The sequence below is a fragment of the Schistocerca serialis genome, chromosome 7, assembly GCF_023864345.2.
Source record: "Schistocerca serialis cubense isolate TAMUIC-IGC-003099 chromosome 7, iqSchSeri2.2, whole genome shotgun sequence".
In the NCBI taxonomy this organism is placed as follows: domain Eukaryota; kingdom Metazoa; phylum Arthropoda; class Insecta; order Orthoptera; family Acrididae; genus Schistocerca; species Schistocerca serialis.
Genome location: NC_064644.1, coordinates 58374690 through 58393534, shown reverse-complemented (window position 1 = coordinate 58393534; position 18845 = coordinate 58374690). Strand labels below are relative to the sequence as shown.

General features: G+C 41.1%; 1 protein-coding gene across 2 annotated transcripts in view; it reads right to left on the bottom strand.

Annotated features, from left to right (window-relative positions):
• The window catches only part of LOC126412735 (carbonic anhydrase-related protein 10-like), a 962152-nt gene that overhangs the window by 129645 nt on the left and 813662 nt on the right, over positions 1 to 18845 (bottom strand). For both annotated transcript variants that reach the window (XM_050082466.1, XM_050082467.1), the window contains exon 5: positions 6722 to 6817. In XM_050082466.1, coding sequence (XP_049938423.1) covers positions 6722 to 6817 — 96 coding nt within the window. The remainder of the gene's footprint in view (positions 1 to 6721; positions 6818 to 18845) is intronic.

The window sequence follows — 18845 nt, the reverse complement described above, 5'->3', positions numbered from 1 at the left end:
CTGAAGTTAAACTAACATTTAGCATAACGTGTGACTGTTGTCTAATGTTAATTTAGGGCACGTAGTGCTCTTTTAATACTTTGCAAAATTCACTAATTTTCTGTGTCATTCCTGTTTGGTATAACAGCTGTTACAATTATCATAGGAATGTTGTTGGTTTTATAGATTTAACAATGATCTGGAAACGAAAGTTACCTGCGACAAGACGTGTGGGACGGGGTGCGTGTGGAACTGTTCCGATGGCAGTATCGTGCAGTTTTGTTACTGCAGCAGGCGAAGTGTGTGTAAGTGCTTTATATGGTGCTAGCGCAATTTTCTACTTGAAATCACCTCATAAAAAGGCTGCTAGCAATGCATAATAAAAGCCAATCAACGTTACACACCTTTCCGAAACCATTCACCACAATTCTCCACTAGTTTCACAAAAGCATATTTCATACCCAGTATTGTGACCACAGTTTTTCCCCAGATCTTTAATTAGGAATACAAGATTCGTCTACAATTATAAAACGCCATTACAGTTCTTTTCAGTTTTTAAATCTCCTCCCTCTATCCATTTTGGCCTACACTCAACAAAAATAGTATGAAACGCACGTTCGCAGTTTTCATATGCAAAGCTTCATTCTTCAGGAAGTACATTTGAATCGACCACGATCACATAAATTTCGTCAGTCCTAATGTAGAAGTCATCTGTCACAGTATCATCACTTTAAGACGCAGTCAGCTGATTACGTAACTTTAGCCGGATACTTATTTATCCTAAAAATTAATTACAAAGGGAGAAGTAATTAAATCTGGCTATACGGCAAAAACAAATTTCATTTATTTACTTATAATGTTAAGTATAAATGCAATATAAAACCTATGAAGTGTATTTTAAAATGTCAGTTTAACATAAAATATATACGTTACAGATTTGGTGGAGATTGCTCCAGTCATTCAGGAGTGATGCTGGTAATTAATTTTCCACTCAATTCTCTCCCAGAATTAGACATTTTACTGGTGTCTTACCCCCACAGTATTTTTCCGCAGACAGTAACAGCGTTCATAATTGGTTCAATACTGAAAGACAGCATCAGCCAGTACATTAATAGCAACAGTCACGTTTGTTACAATCAAACGCTCACCGGGTTTGAATGGCAAGTCATTTTCAATAGCCCATAGATGTTTGCACCAGAACACGAGGGAAGTTACAATTTACGTAACGTTCCTACTAGAAGACTCAATTTTATGTAGGAGCTTCACGTATATGCTGACTTCCCCAATTTATGACGTGGCCATCGGTGAAGAAGCATCTGTGGAGTACTCAAAGTGAATGAGCTTTGGAGCCTGGTTTAGCAATTAAAAAATTTCATAGGAATTTGGCTGTAAAACATTTATTATGACACTAAGTTTTGTTGAAACTTTCTCTTACGTTCGTGTGTTGTGAGCACACGCCAGCATCTTCTTACTTTATCCTCTGGGGTGCTAGATGTATTTCTAGCCCTATACTATATTCCCAACAACAAATTTTGCTGAAACTGGTTCAAGTGATCCAGAATTACGTGTCACGTTTCAATACTTCCCATTGCCAGTCCCACCTCTAAGCGTATAAAATGAGACCAGCAACCAAAAAAAAGTGCAGGATGTGTCCATAAAGATGGGATTCGGGTAGGTGAGCCTGGTCTGGTCTGAACCCGCCTCGCGAATTAACGACGAGAGCTGGCGAACCTGTAGGACTGAATGTAGTTTTTAGGCGGTTTCTCACATCCAAATAGGTGAATATCGGGCTGGTGCCCACGTCGTATCTCAGATACACGCAACGCACATATTTACTAGCACATTCTCACACATGAATACGCGATTTACTTTGGATGCAGACAGATCAACTACATATGCGATCGCATCAGAATACTGTGACCATCGCATATGTTCGACGGCGTCGTGCAATAACCACTCACGGCTGGTGGCAGCACTAGAAGTGGAGGGTATATGAAGCGTGTCGGGGGACGCGGAAAACAGTGCAGTCATTGTCGTGATGTGGAAAGAGAGCCATTCATCTGGCGTCCAAAGGGCGTGATCATTGGCTGACGTGCGAATGGTGGAATCATTTCCGAAATGGCTACGGTTTGTAAACTGTTCGCGTGGCGTCGTGGTCAAAGTATACCGTGGGCGACAAAATGGCGCCGAGGCAACTGTGGTACACCACGGACCTCAGATGACAAGGGAGGACGACGGCTGAGGAGATGTGTACTGCTCAGTAGAGTTGCCTTTGAGCAGCTGATCGCCCAGATAAACCAGGGACTACCAGCAGTGTCTCATCAACGATTGTTCAGTGAACGTTGCTGCATGTGGGGCTCGGGAGCAGGTACTTGATTCATGCACCCATGCCAGTCCCGTAGAATAGGCAGCAAAGGAGAGGAAATTCCATTAAAACTGTGTATTCAAGTTCGGTTTTTAAATGCCACACCCTTTACACTCCAACCGCAGCCATTAGCGGGCCCAGCACTCCAAATTATTTTTCAAGACAGTGAGTCATATATGTATCAAGTTTTGTCGAAATTTTTCCAGGAGATTCTGAGCTATTCAAGGATACACACACACACAGTCAATTTTTACATACTTGGGGAGGGAACATAATGAAATGAAAGGGTTCAAGTCACTATGACTTCGTTTACCCAATTGCATTGGGCATTTACTGTTTGTCCAGTCTCCGCGACTTCTGTTCGGCTTAAGCTTGGACCACAGTCCACTTTAAGGCATACATTGTCTTACTGAACTATACTTGTTCATCTTACTGACACGTGTAATACCAATGGCATCATACACCCTCCAACAAACAAATTTACATCTGCTAGAAGGAGCAAAATCGTTTTAGGAGTTGAACTTAATACCGATAATTTCAACAACAAAACTCACTTTATTCAAGGTATGTTAATCCATAGTTCTATGGGTACAAGCAACTTATAAAATAAATATAAATGATTCGAATATGATACGGGAAAAGTGTTTGGTGAGCGTCTTTCCAGTCTTAGAATTAAGCGTGCCCTCAATTGCTGTACTTTTGCGTCTCCTTATCCCATTTTCTCCAGAAAGAAGTGTTGCTCAACACAAAAAATATCATAGGAATGCCCCTGGGAGAATGCTGGAGTAAGTTACCACGTACCACCGTTCCTATCGTTTGCGCGTGAACGAACGCTCCAAGCTTTCCGTGTCAGAGTTACGCATATAATCAGTGCCCCAAGTAGCATGTGGTATTTAACTACAAGATTTTATTATGTATTTTAGTGGTGGAATTCACGCAGATAAGCTGTGTAAATTTGTATGCGTCTCTAAGCGATGTGTTTATTATTATTGAGGTAAGATCATAAAATTAATGGGAATTGGAAATAGAAGATACAGATCAGATTAGATTAGATTCAGTTTTCGTTCCATAGACCCAAAAATGATATGATTCTCGTTGATGTGGAACAAGTCAGAAAATATAACACGAACGCCACAACACATTTGAATATAATGCTCACCAGCCTGATCATTCGTCCGAAGATTGTAAAGTAAGTGAATACAAAGCGCTAAACTGGAACTGCTAAGATTTACAGAATTATTACACGGTCAGAATGAAACATAGTTATGCACTTTTAATAAATTTATCATATACAAAGTACGTAATCTTGACTGATGCGACCGAGTGCTGTCAAGACTGACGTCTAAGAGAATTTTTACTTAAGCTGGTCGAACAGTCCCTGTTAAGATATTAATCTACAGAGTAGAAGGAGTTGCCTATCAAAAAGTCCTTCAGACTCTGTTTAAACTGTGCTTCATCTGAAACCAAGATTTTAATGCTTGCTGGCAATTTATTGAAAACGTATGTTCCTTAGTAACGGACTCCTTTTTGGACCACGGTAAGTGATTTTAGGTCTTAATGTAGATTGTTCTTGTTCCTGGCATTTATATTATGTGTTGAGTTATTGGCTGGAAATAGAGATACATTGCTTGCAACAAATTTCGTTAAGCAATACATATACTGAGAAGCAATAGTTAGAGTACAAAGTTTCTTGAACACGTTCCTACACGATGCTCTTGAATTTACTCCACAAATGATTCTTGTTACACGCTTTTGCACGATAAAACCTCTCGCTTGATTGGACGAGTACCCCAGAATATGATCCCGTATGACATAATAGAATGAAAGTAAGCAAAATAGACAAGGTTTCTTATGTTTCTATCTCTTACTTCTGACATCATTCTCATTGCAGGTAGAAACTTCTTTATGTGCTTTAGCAATTCTCTCGAATGCCGTCCCACCACAATTTATATCAAGTTGTAATCCCAGAAATTTAACAGTGTCAACCTCTTCGATATCCATGTGTGCAAGAAATCTCTTACAGTTTCTGAACTGCATATAGTGGGTGTTTTCAAAGTTTAATGATAGTGGATTAGCTTTGTGTGTGTGAATTCCTAAGCAACCAAACTGCTGAGGTCATCGGTCCCTAGACTTACACACTACTTAAACACCCATGCCGGAGAGAGGACTCGAACCTCCGGCGGGAGGTGCCGCGCAACCCGTGACGGGGCTGAATGAGCTTTAAATCACTTTTCAATGTCAGTGAAAATTTGATTAGCAGCCATCTCTAAATCTGTAATTGACATGCTACTTATTGCAGCATTTGTATTATCTGCAAACAAACGAACTTTCCATCTGTCAATTTAACAGACGTGAGGTGATTAACGAACACACGAAAATGCAACTGACCCAAGAGCGAATCTTAAGGAACACCACATGTAAATAATTCTCTATCAGAAGAAGACTGACGGCATACCGCAATGGTATTTCGCAACGACTCCGTTTGTTTCCTAATAGGTAAGACTCGAAACAGTTCCCAGTACTGCCAGTGAAACCATAATATTATAATTCACATAAAAGAACGCTGTGATGCATACAGTCAGAGGCTTTTGACAGGACACAGATGTGCTAATAGCCTCAGATTTGTTACCTAATGTATGAAGTACATTCTCACTGTCCGTTACACAGTTTTCCTTATATCGGAACCCTTAAGGAACGCAGACTATGACTCAGAAAATGACTTTGAAGTCAGATGCTTAAGGAGACGTTTGAACACAACCTTTTAAAATATTTTCGAAAAAGCCGACAAAAGTGAAATTCGTCGATAGTTTGATGGTATCTCTTTATTTCCCTTCTTCTAAAGAGACGTAAGTTCAGTGTATTTTAGCCAGTCAGGAAATGTTCCACTGATAAAGATTGATAAAACTCAGTTCACAAGAGCACTCTTTAATTAACTTCCTTCTTATCTTATCATAACCACTAGAATGAAGGGGCTCTGAGCACTATAGGACTTAACTGCTGTGGTCATCAGTCCCCTAGAACCTAAGGGCATCACACACATCCTCGCCAGAGGCAGGATTCGAACCTGCGACCGTAGCGGTCGCGCGGTTCTGGACTGTAGCGCGGTCAAATTTTATTGATAAACAGTAATGTACTGGTTTCTATCAAACAAGGCTGCGAGAAAAAAAGGTGCTGTGCTGTGCTGCGAAAATGTACCGTACTGTTTCGTTCTTTTTCCACAGTCAGTTTTAGCGTATGGCATATCTCATTATGATTAGAATCGTCCGAAGCTTTGTAATCCTACCCGTTCGTGCAGTAAAACAGTGCAGAATACTGTTACGGAAGCTACCATCCTCATAGATCTAACACCTGGAGAGGTCTCTCCCATACCCGTGTACCAAAGAGCCCAGTCGATGTAGCTATTCATTTTAAGCGTTTTCAATTGCTAATAAAAGTGTCCTTTGCAATATCAGTAAAAGAGGGCCATAGGGAGGGGGCAACAGTAGGAGGAAGGGGGTGGTGGAGAGTGAATAGCCAAAGCATGGGGGGGGGGGGGGAGGGAAGAAAGAGATGACCAGTGAGAGAGGGGAGAAGGAAATGAAGACGAGGGGGGACGAGGTGATGGAAAGACAGAGTGGGAAAGAGGAGAAAGAGGGAGAAGGAGATAGACCAAGGGCACGAGAAGAAGCACATTAGGACGTACATCCAATTCCCATACATGTTTGTCAATTGTGAAGCCTTTCGGGAATCGCTAATGTTATAATATGAAGATAGGCGTTATCAGGAAGTCCTCAAAGGTTTCGGATGCTGGAAGCAATGAAAGTGGAATATAAACCATTAGCCAGAGCACATTTCCCTTTAAAGTTGTGTTTGGTTGAGAGAATCTTTCCAGAAAAGCCTTAAAGAAAGAAATAGTAAATCATTCCTACATCACACACAATATTATCTTTCAACCTATCATCAAAATTCAGCTGATTTTACTTTGAACATAGTTACTTAACAGCACAAGGCTGTATGTGTAATGTACTCTTCCCCTGAGCCAAAGAATACATTACTCGTCTACTCAAATTTTACATAAGGAAGATCGATCATGTGCGAACATCGTAAGAAGCAACGGACAGTTGGTCCCACCTTCTTCTCACAAGAATAAAACTGCATCTTTAAATTCATTGAATTTCGTGTAAGAGAACTTTGCGGCTTACGTGCTGTCTTCTTTCATTTAATTAGCTTAAGATTCAAGTTTGATTTACAGAGCACTCAGCTGGTTTTTATCAATGATAAGGGAAGGAGAAGCTATGTACTTACAGTTTCCTCCATTAATTACTCGTATGTGCAATACACGAAATAAAGTTAATCAATGAATTTCTGTGATGAGAGGTAATTTACATCGCCACCTACCTGCAGCATGACGGACACGCCCACAATGCCTTGCGATTTGTGCTGCGCCTCTGTCATGTTGTGGTACAGGTCCGCGTTAAACCCGTACAGCTGAATCTGGAAAAAGACGTAAAATACTTATTAACCACAAAAATAATTGTAGATCTTTTTTTTCTGAGCTGAAAAGTTTAATGACCTTTTTACTTATTTTGAGTTTCACAATGATGATAATAATAATAATACTCGATGTCTTCTATTATTTGTTGGAGATAATCTCCACTCCCCCGCCCCATGAACCATGGACCTTGCCGTTGGTGGGGAAGCTTGCATGCCTGAACGATACAGATAGCCGTACCGTAGGTGCAACCACAACGGAGGGGTATCTGTTGAGAGGCCAGACAAACGTGTGGTTCCTGAAGAGGGGCAGCAGCCTTTTCAGTAGTTACAGGGGCAACAGTCTCGATGATTGCCTGATCTGGCCTTGTAACACTAACCAAAACCGCCTTGCTGTGCTGGTACTGCGAACAGCTGAAAGCAAAGGGAAACTACAGCCGTAATTTTTCCCCTGGGCATGCAGCTTTACTGTATGGTTAAATGATGATGGCGTACCCTTGGGTAAAATATTCCGGAGGTAAAAGAGTCCCCCATTCGGATCTCCGGGCGGGGACTACTCAGGAGGACGTCGTTATCAGGAGAAATAAAACTGGCGTTCTACGGATCGGAGCGTGGAATGTCAGATCCCTTAATCGAGCAGGTAGGTTAGAAAATTTAAAAAGGGAAATGGATAGCTTAAAGTTAGATACAGTGGGAATTAGTGAAGTTCGGTGGCAGGAGGAACAAGACTTTTGGTCAGGTGAATACAGTGTTATAAATACAAAATCAAATAGGGGTAATGCAGGAGTAGGTTTAATAATGAATAAAAAATAGGAGTGCGGGTAAACTACTACAAACAGCATAGTGAACGCATTATTGTGGCCAAGATAGACACGAAGCCCACGCCTACCACAGTAGTACAAGTTTATATGCCAACTAGCTTTCCAGATGATGAAGAAGTTGATGAAATGTATGACGAGATAAAAGAAATTATTCAGGTAGTGAAGGAAGAGGAAACTTTAAGAGTCATGGGTGACTGGAATTCAACAGTAGGAAACGGAAGAGAAGGAAACGTAGTAGGAGAATATGGATTACGGATAAGAAATGAAAGAGGAAGCCGCCTGGTAGAATTTTGCACAGAGCATAACTTACTCATAGATAACACTTGGTTCAAGAACCATGAAAGAAGGTTGTATACATGGAAGAACCCTGGAGATACTAGAAGGTTTCAGATAGATTATATAATGGCAAGACAGAGATTCAGGAACCAGGTTTTAGATTGTAAGACATTTCCAGGGGCAGATGTGGACTCTGACCACAATCTATTGGTTATGAACTGTAGATTAAAACTGAAGAAACTGCAAAATGGTGGGAATTTAAGGATATGGGACCTGGATAAACTGAAAGAACCAGAGATTGTACAGAGTTTCAGGGAGAGCATAAGGGAACAATTGACAGGAATGGGGGAAAGAAATGTAGTAGAAGAAGAATGGGTAGCTTTGAGGGATGAAGTAGTGAAGGCAGCAGAGGATCAAGTAGGTATAAAGACGAGGGCTAGTAGAAATCCTTGGGTAACCGAAGAGATACTGAATTTAATTGATGAAAGGAAAAAAAAATGCTGAAAATCAAGCAGGCAAAAAGGAATAGAAACCTCTCAAAAATGAGATCGATAGGAAGTGCAAAATGGCTAAGCAGGGATGGCTAGAGGACAAATGTAAGGATGTAGAGGCTTATCTCACGAGGCGTAAGATAGATATTGCCCACAGGAAAATTAAAGAGACCTTTGGAGAAAAGAGAACCACTTGCATGATTATCAAGAACTCAGATGGGAGCCCAGTTCTGAGCAAAGAAGGGAAAGCAGAAAGGTGGAAGGAGTATGTAGAGGGTCTATATAGGGGCGATGTTCTTGAGGACAATATTGTGGAAATGAAAGAGGATGTAGATGAAGATGAAATGGGAGATATGATACTGCGTGAAGAGTTTGACATAGCACTGAAAGATGTAAGTCGAAACAAGGCCCGGGAAGTAGACAACATTCCATTAGAACTACTGACAGCCTTGTGGGAGCCAGTCCTGACAAAACTCTACAATCTGGTGGGCAAGATGTATGAGGCAGGCGAAATTCCCTCAGACTTCTAGAAGAATATAATAATTCCAATCCCAAAGAAAGTAGGTGTTGACAGATGCGAAAATTACCGAACTATCAGTTTAATAAGTCACAGCTGCAAAATACTAACGCGAATTGGTTACAGACGACTGAAAAAACTGGTAGAAGCCGACCTCGGGGAAGATCAGTTTGGGTTCCGTAGAAATGTTGGAACACATGAGGCAATTCTGACCCTACGACTTATCTTAGAAGAAAGATTGAGGAAAGGCAAACCTACGTTTCTAGCATTTATAGACTTAGAGAAAGATTTTGACAATGTTGACTGGAATACTGTCTTTCAAATTCTGAAGGTGGCAGGTGTAAAATACAGGGAGCGAAAGGCTATTTACAATTTGTACGGAAACCAGATGGCAGTTACAACAGTCGAGGGGCATGGAAGGGAAGCAGTGGTTGGGAAGGGAATGAGACAGAGTTGTAGCCTATCCCCGATGTTATCCAATCTGTATATTGAGCAAGCAGTAAAGGAAACAAAAGTTCGGAGTAGGCATTAAAATCCATGGAGCAGAAATAAAAACTTTGAGGTTCACTGATGACATTGTAATTCTGTCAGAGACAGCAAAGGACTTGGAAGAGGAGTTGAACGGAATGGACAGTGTCTTGAAAGAAGAATATAAGACGAACATCAACAAAAGCAAAACGAGGATAATCGAATGTAGTCGAATTAAGTCGGGTGATGCTGAGGGAATTAGTTTAGAATATGAGACAAAGTAGTAAAGGAGTTTTGCTATTTGGGGAGCAAAATAACTGATGATGGTCGAAGCAGAGAGGATATAAAATGTACACTGGCAATGGCAAGGAAAGCGTTTCTGAAGATGAGAAATATGTTAACATCGAGTATTGATTTAAGTGTCAGGAAGTCGTTTCTGAAAGTATTTGTGTGGAGTGTAGCTATGTATGGAAGTGAAACATGGACGATAAATAGTTTAGAGAAGAAGAGAATAGAAGCTTTCGAAATGTGGTGCTACAGAAGAATGCTGAAGATTAGATGGGTAGATCACATTAACTAATGAGGAGGTATTGAATAGAAATGGGGAGAAGAGGAGTTTGTGGCACAACTTGACTAGAAGAAGGGATCGGTAGGTAGGACATGTTCTGAGGCATCAGGGGATCACCAATTTACTACTGGAGGGCATCGTGGAGGGTAGAAATCGTAGAGGGAGACCAAGAGATTTAGAAGGATGTATGCTGCAGTAGGTACTGGGAGATGAAAAAGCTTGCACAGAATAGAGTAGCATGGAGAGCTGCATCAAACCAGTCTCAGGACTGAAGACCACAACAGCAATCACAACAACAACATTTAGCACCAAACAAAATTCCGATTTTTTTGTTCGTCATTTTCTTGCAAGCAGGGACCGACAAGGGTGCATGGCTGCAGTGTGTAAGACCTTTAATCTTAACCTACATCATGGTACATTAGGTTTCATACAGTGAGTCCCACCGCTGGGAACAACAACAACATTCGAATCTCCCTCTTCTCCCACAGTTTTTGCACTCTACATCTCCCTATAATACTTTAGTAGCTATTCCCTCATGTATTAACACATGTATTAAAACGTCCTGTCATCTAGTCGCCTCTTCTATTCAGTCTTTTACATATATTCGTTTCCTTGCAGATTCTGAGGAGCTGTTCATAATAACAGACAGCTCACCATACGTTATAGAAAGAAGTAGTGCACGACACAGTGCATTTACAAACAGGTCCAAGACGTTTTCAAAATCGGTAGACACTCATGCAAATGTAACCAGAAAATAAATTCGTGGATCTATTAACAAAGTGTGTTTGAATAAAAATGGAAGTTTCAGCCACTTTATGTCAAAGGAAGCACATGTAAGTCACTTGAGCAGTGCTATTTTCTCTCTCATAACCATTTGAGTATTCTGGCTAGATGTTTGTCATGAATTTCTATTTCTATGATAACAGCAGAGTTCAGTCCACAAGTAGAGGTCTTAGAGATAAATACGAGCTCAAATTTAAATAATGACATTGATGGAACACAGTCATGAAAGGACAGTCCTTGAATTCATATTAAATTATTTAGAAAGATTTTTACTTTTTGGCGTCAACAATCACAAAAACAATTCAAAATTCAGTTACAATGTTAGATTGCCTGCTGCCCCTTGGTGCAAACGTAAAATGCATTGCGCTCGGTTAAGTTGACGAAATGCTTTTAGGGCATTAATAGAATCAGAGAAGATGAGAGTCATTTTCCTTCGATTACGCCTCATTCGCGCCGTTGCCTTCAATACCGTAAGTAGTTGGTCACTGTAACCTGACACCGATTGGTGAGTCGATACCAGAGGACTCCACTGAGCCAAGTGTAACCCCTTGTACATATCTCAGTGAAATTGTGGTGCTTATTTAGAATATCATAAAAACGGACGTAAAATAAGTAGCACAGTGCAATCTTTACTGAAAACAGTTGTTTCTGACACTTCTGGGCTTCTTTGGACAGTGGCTATTGTAATTAGGACCTGCACGTTTTTTAGGTAGCTATATCGCGATTCCTGACGAAGTTTTTAATATTTTATGCATCCCTGTTTTCTCACAGAGTCGTTGGCAGGTCCTTCTCTTTGTTTAATTTTCACTGAGTCACACGGCTGATATACTTCTGTACTTAATCTGTCAAAAATCTTAAACGACGGACAAATGAAGAACTTTCACTACACTGTGCATGCACGTGCGTGCGTGTGCATGCGCGCGCGCGCGTGCGTGCGTGTGTGTGTGTGTGTGTGTGTGTGTGTGTGTGTTTAGTCAGAACGTCAAAGAATTTTGTTTCACTTTCATTTCAGTATAATTTCTTTATATCTTTCGTCATGATTTAGTATGGACGCTAATCACTACGATGCCGTGTTCTTCAACAATCCTGTCATTATCATCATAATCAAGATTTTATAGTCGGAGTGCTTTCCTCTCTTAATCTGTTCATTCATGACTGCATTATCTTGAACAGGTGAACTATTGGATAAGAGAAGTAACTAAGCACACTAAAGGAGTTGTAGAAGGAGTGAAATGAATTGGTTTCAAATTTTATTCGTTAACAGACATGAATATGTGATACACACTGATGTCTAGACGTAGATGAATGTGTGTCATGTTATTTTCGAATAGCATGTAGGAATGTAAGTATAAAGTCTGTTTCTGTGCCATTTCTGCCAAAATGTTCGAGTCAGATGTGCGCCGAAGCGCGGATAGGTTAAATGTTACTCAGTAGCAAAGCTGTCGTGCAAACAGTCGTTTAATTAAGCTGTCACATGTCATGATACACTGAAAACGACGTCTGTAGACAAGACAGAAATTAACGAGATGTTGAGAAGGGCAGATTTATTCGTCAGTAGAGCACGGTGGCGTGACGGGATGAAGGTTGGGGACCCTTACTCGCCAGGGCCATGCAGTGTTCATATGCGGGGGTGGCAACAGAGCGTCGAGTGAGTGGGGCGCGCCGATAGGGCGGCAGACGGGGGTGGTGGGGGTAGGAGCGGTGGGGGGCAGCGCTGCCATCCATCAAAGTGACGCCGCCGCGCGGACTTTTCCACGTCACCACCCGCCGCTATTTATCTATCACCGCCGACAAACGGCCCTTCAGACTCGCCTATTAATTCGCGCAAATTTCCTCTCGTCACGAGAGGTGAGATATTTTTCCACTGGTGGCAAAACTTTTACGAGTGCTGCTTCTTTTAACGTCCCTTCCTGTTTAATTTTTTCTCGAACTTCACTGACCTACCCATTCATTGTTGAACTCCGTTATTGACAGTAATGCACAGCAGGAGTTTACCATATTAGGTAGGATCTACATTGTACCTTGTTCATGCTATGAGCAACGCTAAACAAACAGATACTCAGTGAATGATCGGCAGCATGCTACATGCAACGCTAAACAAACAGACGCTCAGTGAATGATCGGCAGCAACAGTAAATTTCCACCCGATGATTTAATGACGTTGGATCTAAGCCCTGATGAAGTATTAGCTTTTGTGTAAGTGTTGTAGCGCGAAGGATATTCCGAGACATGCAGATGTCTACCTTTTTGGAGTTACAGTACTTACTGCGATAAATAAGCTCATTAGACGAAAAATTATTACTCCAGCGAGGCACCATGTTTATAGCGTATCACACTGCCTGTGCCGTCGCGGTCGAGGAAGAGAGTTCAGTAATTTATACAGCTGAAGCCACTCAATGGTGGTTAGATATACAGGGTGAGCACAAAGTCTTGCGCTGATTATAAAAAATTATTACAGAATAACTTTTTGACATAATAAACTACATTTGGTGCCGTTACATAGGTTAGTGTTACTAGTTTTTCTTAACACCACTTACGTTAGTAAACCTCAACGTGTGCTCCATTGGTAGCTCGGAGAATGTCGAAGCGGTATTCCAGTTCCCATTGGGTGTTTCGTAACGTGTGCTCTGCCACAGTACCCACAGCAGCTTGTACCCTAGCCTTCAGTTCGTCGACGTCAGCAACTGGTGTGACGAAGACTCTGTCCTTGATAAAGCAGCAGAAAAAAAAGTCAAGGGGCGTAATGTCTGCAGAGGGGAGTAATGTCCGGATCGGTGGATTGGAAGGTACGGTCCAACACCCTGGCCACCTCGTTCTCCAGACATTACGTCCCTTGACTTATTTTTCTGGTGCTATAACAAGGACAGAGTTTTCGTCACAGCAGTTGCTGACGTCGACGAACTGAAGGCTAGGATACAAGCTGCTGTGGGTACTATGACAGGACACACGTTACGAAACACCCGGCGGGAACTGGAATACCGCCTCGACATTCTCCGATCTATCAAGGGAGCACACGTTGAGGTCTACTAGCGTAAATGGCCTAAAAAAATAATAATAAAAAAATAAAATAAAAAAAACTAGTTACACTGACCTATGTAACGACATCAAATGTAACTTTTATGTCAAAAAGTTATTCTGTTATAAATTTTTATAATCATGGCAAGACTTTGTGCTATCCCTGAACTTGAGGTACCAAACTGCAGGCATGTTGATTGCTCCGTTACACCTCTAGTTCCAAATAGTCGCAGACACACTCTACGGCAGGGTTTAATTTCAGACGGAACCCCCCCCCCCCCTTCCCGCCCTCCCCCCTCCTGCCAGGGAATTGTTTTTGAACTCAGTGGAACAAGTCGGCGCTGGACAGGAGATTTACAGTAGTACACATGTATTACGACAGCCAGCGACCTCAGAGACCTAAAGTTATAAGCAGGATAAGGTGAGCTTCGTTCCAAAGCAGTGATAGGTTTGTATTAAATTTTGTGGTTTTATTGTTTTGATTAAGATATTAGAAATTATGATGCCCTTGTAAATAATTTATTTAACCACCGCTTTCGTAACCTAGAAGCCACATCATCAGGTCAGACATGGTGAATTGACGTTAAAGTTGCAACATGGTCGGGACTGAACATTCCTTGTCTAATAATAAATGACGCAATTAGCTGATCGTCAGGTAAGCGGAAAGTATGGGTCCACGGTTCCTCAAGCGATTCCATATTCACGGCACAAGGAATGTTCGGTGCAACTTTCATGTCATGATTCACCATATCTAAGCTGATGTGGCTTCTGGGCTACGAAACTGGTCGTTCAATAAATTATTTTCAAGAGTAGCCAAGCGTTATTATTTAAGATGTCTACTTACGTCCGCGGTTGTCCCTCATACAAAACAGTGTATAAACATTTATGTTTTAAAACCTGAATTTCAGAACAGTATTTTTTTAAAAATAATTTCTCATCTTAAGCTGTAACATAAATTTTTCAAAAATCGGAACTTTTGATCTTTTTGTCGGGTTTGGAAAGGGGGTTAGTTTGCATGATTGAGTACTCACGTTATGGCACCTAAAATTGCAGATTTGAGCATTGTGTCTACAGGATTAAGATTGGGTAACTTACCAGACCAGTCGATGGGCAGAAATAATTCAGTTTCTTTACCGAGTTTATTAGAGTCAGATTTGGAGACACATGTCATTGTTCCGCAATTGAGATATCGCGATGCTGCCTAATCCTCGCCTGGAGTGGTTTTTTGGGGCCATGCTGCAACCACAGTGCAGCTGCAGGTTAAATGCATCAATAACTCAAGGTACAAACTGCGAGGTTGCAGCATAAGCGTACCTTTGTGGTCATACATAAAAATTCTCTAAAGGTCATAGCTCACTATTCACATTTCTGTGGAGGTGGCGTGTTTGTGATCTTAAAAGATACAACATCTAGCGAGGTTAGAACAGATTCCGAAAGCTAAATATTTTGGATGAAGTTAATGTTAAAGGTATCAACATGGTAATCGGCTGCTTATGTGCTTCGCATGCTATAGAAGCAGCAGTGGTGGAACGTTTGAGGGAGAAGTTGGAGAAGATTGTGTACGAGGTCTGTTCAAAATATTCCGGAACATTCGTAATTTCGCCACAATGGTATGTTTGAGCGAAATGCGGTGGCCATCCCCGCACTTACCTGTGATTAATGTGTAACTGTGATGGCTCTGTTAGTATTGAGTAGAAAGTTGTGTCGCATAGTTTGCGAATTTCGAAGTGACAGAGTTAGACGAGTAACACTTCTGCATCAAATTTTGCTTGAAACTCAAGGAAACCTTCAGAGAGACACACCAAATGGCGCAGGAAGGGTGATGAGCGCTTCAGCCGTACCCGGTATTACGAATGCTTCAAACGGTTTAAACATGGCCTGACGAAAGTTCAATAGCCACGAAAGATACACATAACATAATAATTTCTCCATCACTATATACATTTCCGCGATTATAGAAATCACATGGTTATGAGGGGAAGAGCTCTCCGAGCTATGTTCGGATCGCATTTTCATCCGGAAAGGAAGTTCCTTCAAGGATGTTCCATAGAGCACGGAGAAGGTGGAAATCTAAAGGTGCATGATAGTGACTTCCCAAACCAACTCTTGTACAGTGTTTCTTGTCAGTATTGCAGAATGTTGGCGGGCGTTATCATTGAGTAGCCTCACTTTAAGCAGTCCTCCCGGTCGTTTTTCTTGGATTACGTCTGCAAGACGTTTCAGTTGGTCGTAATAAATGTCAGCAGCGATTTTTCCACCTCGGGTAGCAATTCGTAGTACACCACAGGGTCGCTGTTCCACGAGATGCATAACATTATCTTTTGTGAATGCGCGCAGGTCGTTGTACGGGGAGTTGCTGCTTTGTTTGGGCTCAACCATTCCTTTCCTTTCCTTATGTTAGCATAAAGACACCATTTCTCGTCACCAGCAACGCTACAGGGTAGGAGTGGTCGGTGTTGTTCGCGAGTCAGTTGATGACGAGCAAGCGGAGATGCTCCCATGGCCACCCGCTGCTTCTTATGATCTTGGCTTAGAGTGTGCGGTACCCATACACCCCATTTTGAACCTTCCCCACCGCATGCAAATGTTCCACGATGGTGGAATAACGGTATTCCATCACGTCTGACAATTCTCGAGTCCACTGACGTGGAAAAATGTGGATTAATGATCCTCATAAAACCCCAAAGTCTTTGTAAACGTGGAGGCTCACGAATGTCAAAAAGATTCTCCTTCAAACGTGAAAACTTTTTTCTTACCGTACTGTGTCCAATGAAAATTTCGCCTAAACGACGCAAATGTTTCTGGCTGCCTCCGCTGCTTTCACCCCTCTATTGAAAGTAAACAAAAGAAAATGTGAGAAACATTTAGAATTCTGCACTTGGCACTCCGTTTTCTAGCGTCCACAGCTCCACTCACTATATTCAAATGACAATATGTAAACTCAAATAGCAACAGTGAATTACTAAGATAAAATGACATTCGGTAAATAAACCCCTTGCAGTCGCAACACTAACATGCAAAAGAAAAACGCTAGGAACTTTTGCACCAATCTAACAACTTACCTGATATGCAAGACGAACTAGACTGCGAACTTAACTCTTTCATATGTCCGGGAGTGGAATTTTGCCGAGCGTGTCATGTACAAGGAACTGCGATCTTTTGCATACCAAATTGTGCTATAGAATTGGGAAGAGCAAGTTTCCAATTCTTTGTGGGGATTCAACGAACTATATCGGTGTTCGGAAGCCGGAATCATATCGCTGAGGTCTGGCATATCAACACTTGTCGTGTCCTGACACAGGATAGGGGGAAGACAGTGGCTTAAGGTCAGTCTGCAATTTCCGAGCGGTGAGGAACAAATGCAGAAAGACAAATTACCAGCGAAGGCAGGTTGGTCACCTGAATCAGCGCCAAACTCTGTCACAGGACGTCTACGAGAGATTCGAATTTTGGGACTCGACAGGGTGCCTACAACAGAAGACTCATCGAATTCAGGGATCTGATTAACACTATTTATTTGCGATCAGACTAACTACTACACTAAAGGTTAATTCTAAACGTTAGAAAAGGCAGAGGAGGCAACTGGTTGCACAACAGAAGTCAGTGTCTGAAGCCATGGGTGCAGATGCTAATAGAAGTAGCGAACAATAGCGGCACGTTAAGCACTCACTTAAGAGCACCCCTCCAAGTGAGGAAAAGCAGACAAGTCGGAGCTTACCGAGGCTAGCCACGAGCGAACCCCAGCTATATGACTGAGAACTTTCTCTGAATACAAAAACATGGGTTTTTAAGGAATCGCAGAGGCTGTAACATCCGCGAGATAAATTTTAGCTACAGTGCGACGAGAGGAAATTATGCTTGTAACAGTTATAAAAATTATCTATTCGACTTACGAAAAAAAGAATGAAAACGATGATAAATCTTAATTATTTATATAATATTCTATGATGTAATTGCACATATCGATGTGTATCATACAAAGACAATGATAATTGTAAATTCCTTTCATGATCTGCGTTTCTCTTCCTTTGTTTTTACCTTTTGTTCGTTGGCTTTTGTAGGTTGCGGACGCATATCAAACTGACGTCTGTAAGAAATTGTAATTATTTGTTGATTATTACTTGAGACTAGAGTTCATTATTATTATAAATATGAGTGAATAATCATCTGCAACTTTAATTCCTCTCTCAGTAAGTATTATCAGTGTTAATTATTTCTTTCCGCTGCAAGGAGCGCAGCTGTTGATGATAGCGATTTGTATCGCGTTTTCGCGTTTTTATCTCTGTTTTCCTTAGAAAAAAATCACATGTTTGCTTGATGAAGTCTAAATAGTGCACAATACGAAAGTAAAGTTTAATAAGCATTTCAAATACTCATCTTATTTGCTCTAATAATAGAAAGTCTCTATCAATTGTCTGCCGCCATCTTAACAATTATCTCAGCGCAAATTACGCAACTCTGCAGACATAAATGCCGAACGTAATACAAATGTGTAAAAATAAATGTGCACCGGTGGTCCCAAACTCATTTTAATGAAAATAATTTTAATCAGATTGGTTCTTTAAAAACAGCGCTCATAGCACGATCCTTATAAGAAACTTTTCTAGCTGATGTATGGGGCCGAATTTAATTAAGCACGATTTGCGGAGAATATTGTTTCAGGTAACATACGTCAGTGTTGTGCGCGGTTGATATTCTGTGGTTTTACTGATCATTTTTCTGAAGATAACTGCTTCCATCATAATCAATAGTTGTATGGAATCTGTTGTATGAACAGTGATTTAGTGACACTTACACAACTTACAGACAACACTTTAACACAAGTTAACTTGGAGTTCTTTAGCAACTTGACCAAATCTTTAGCTGGGAGAAAAATTATTTAGTAATTAATCAATGTAATAAAAAAAGATTATAATTTTCATTTACAAATTAGTTAAATACCAAACCACTGAATAACACAGCGAAAGCCACAAGGCGCACCATTTCTCCCTTCCTATAATCCACCCACCAATCCAACGGCACTTGGAAGTCTTATCGGACCATTGATTTTCACAATATATATGTATGTGACCTAGTAGATAGCGTCGGAAGT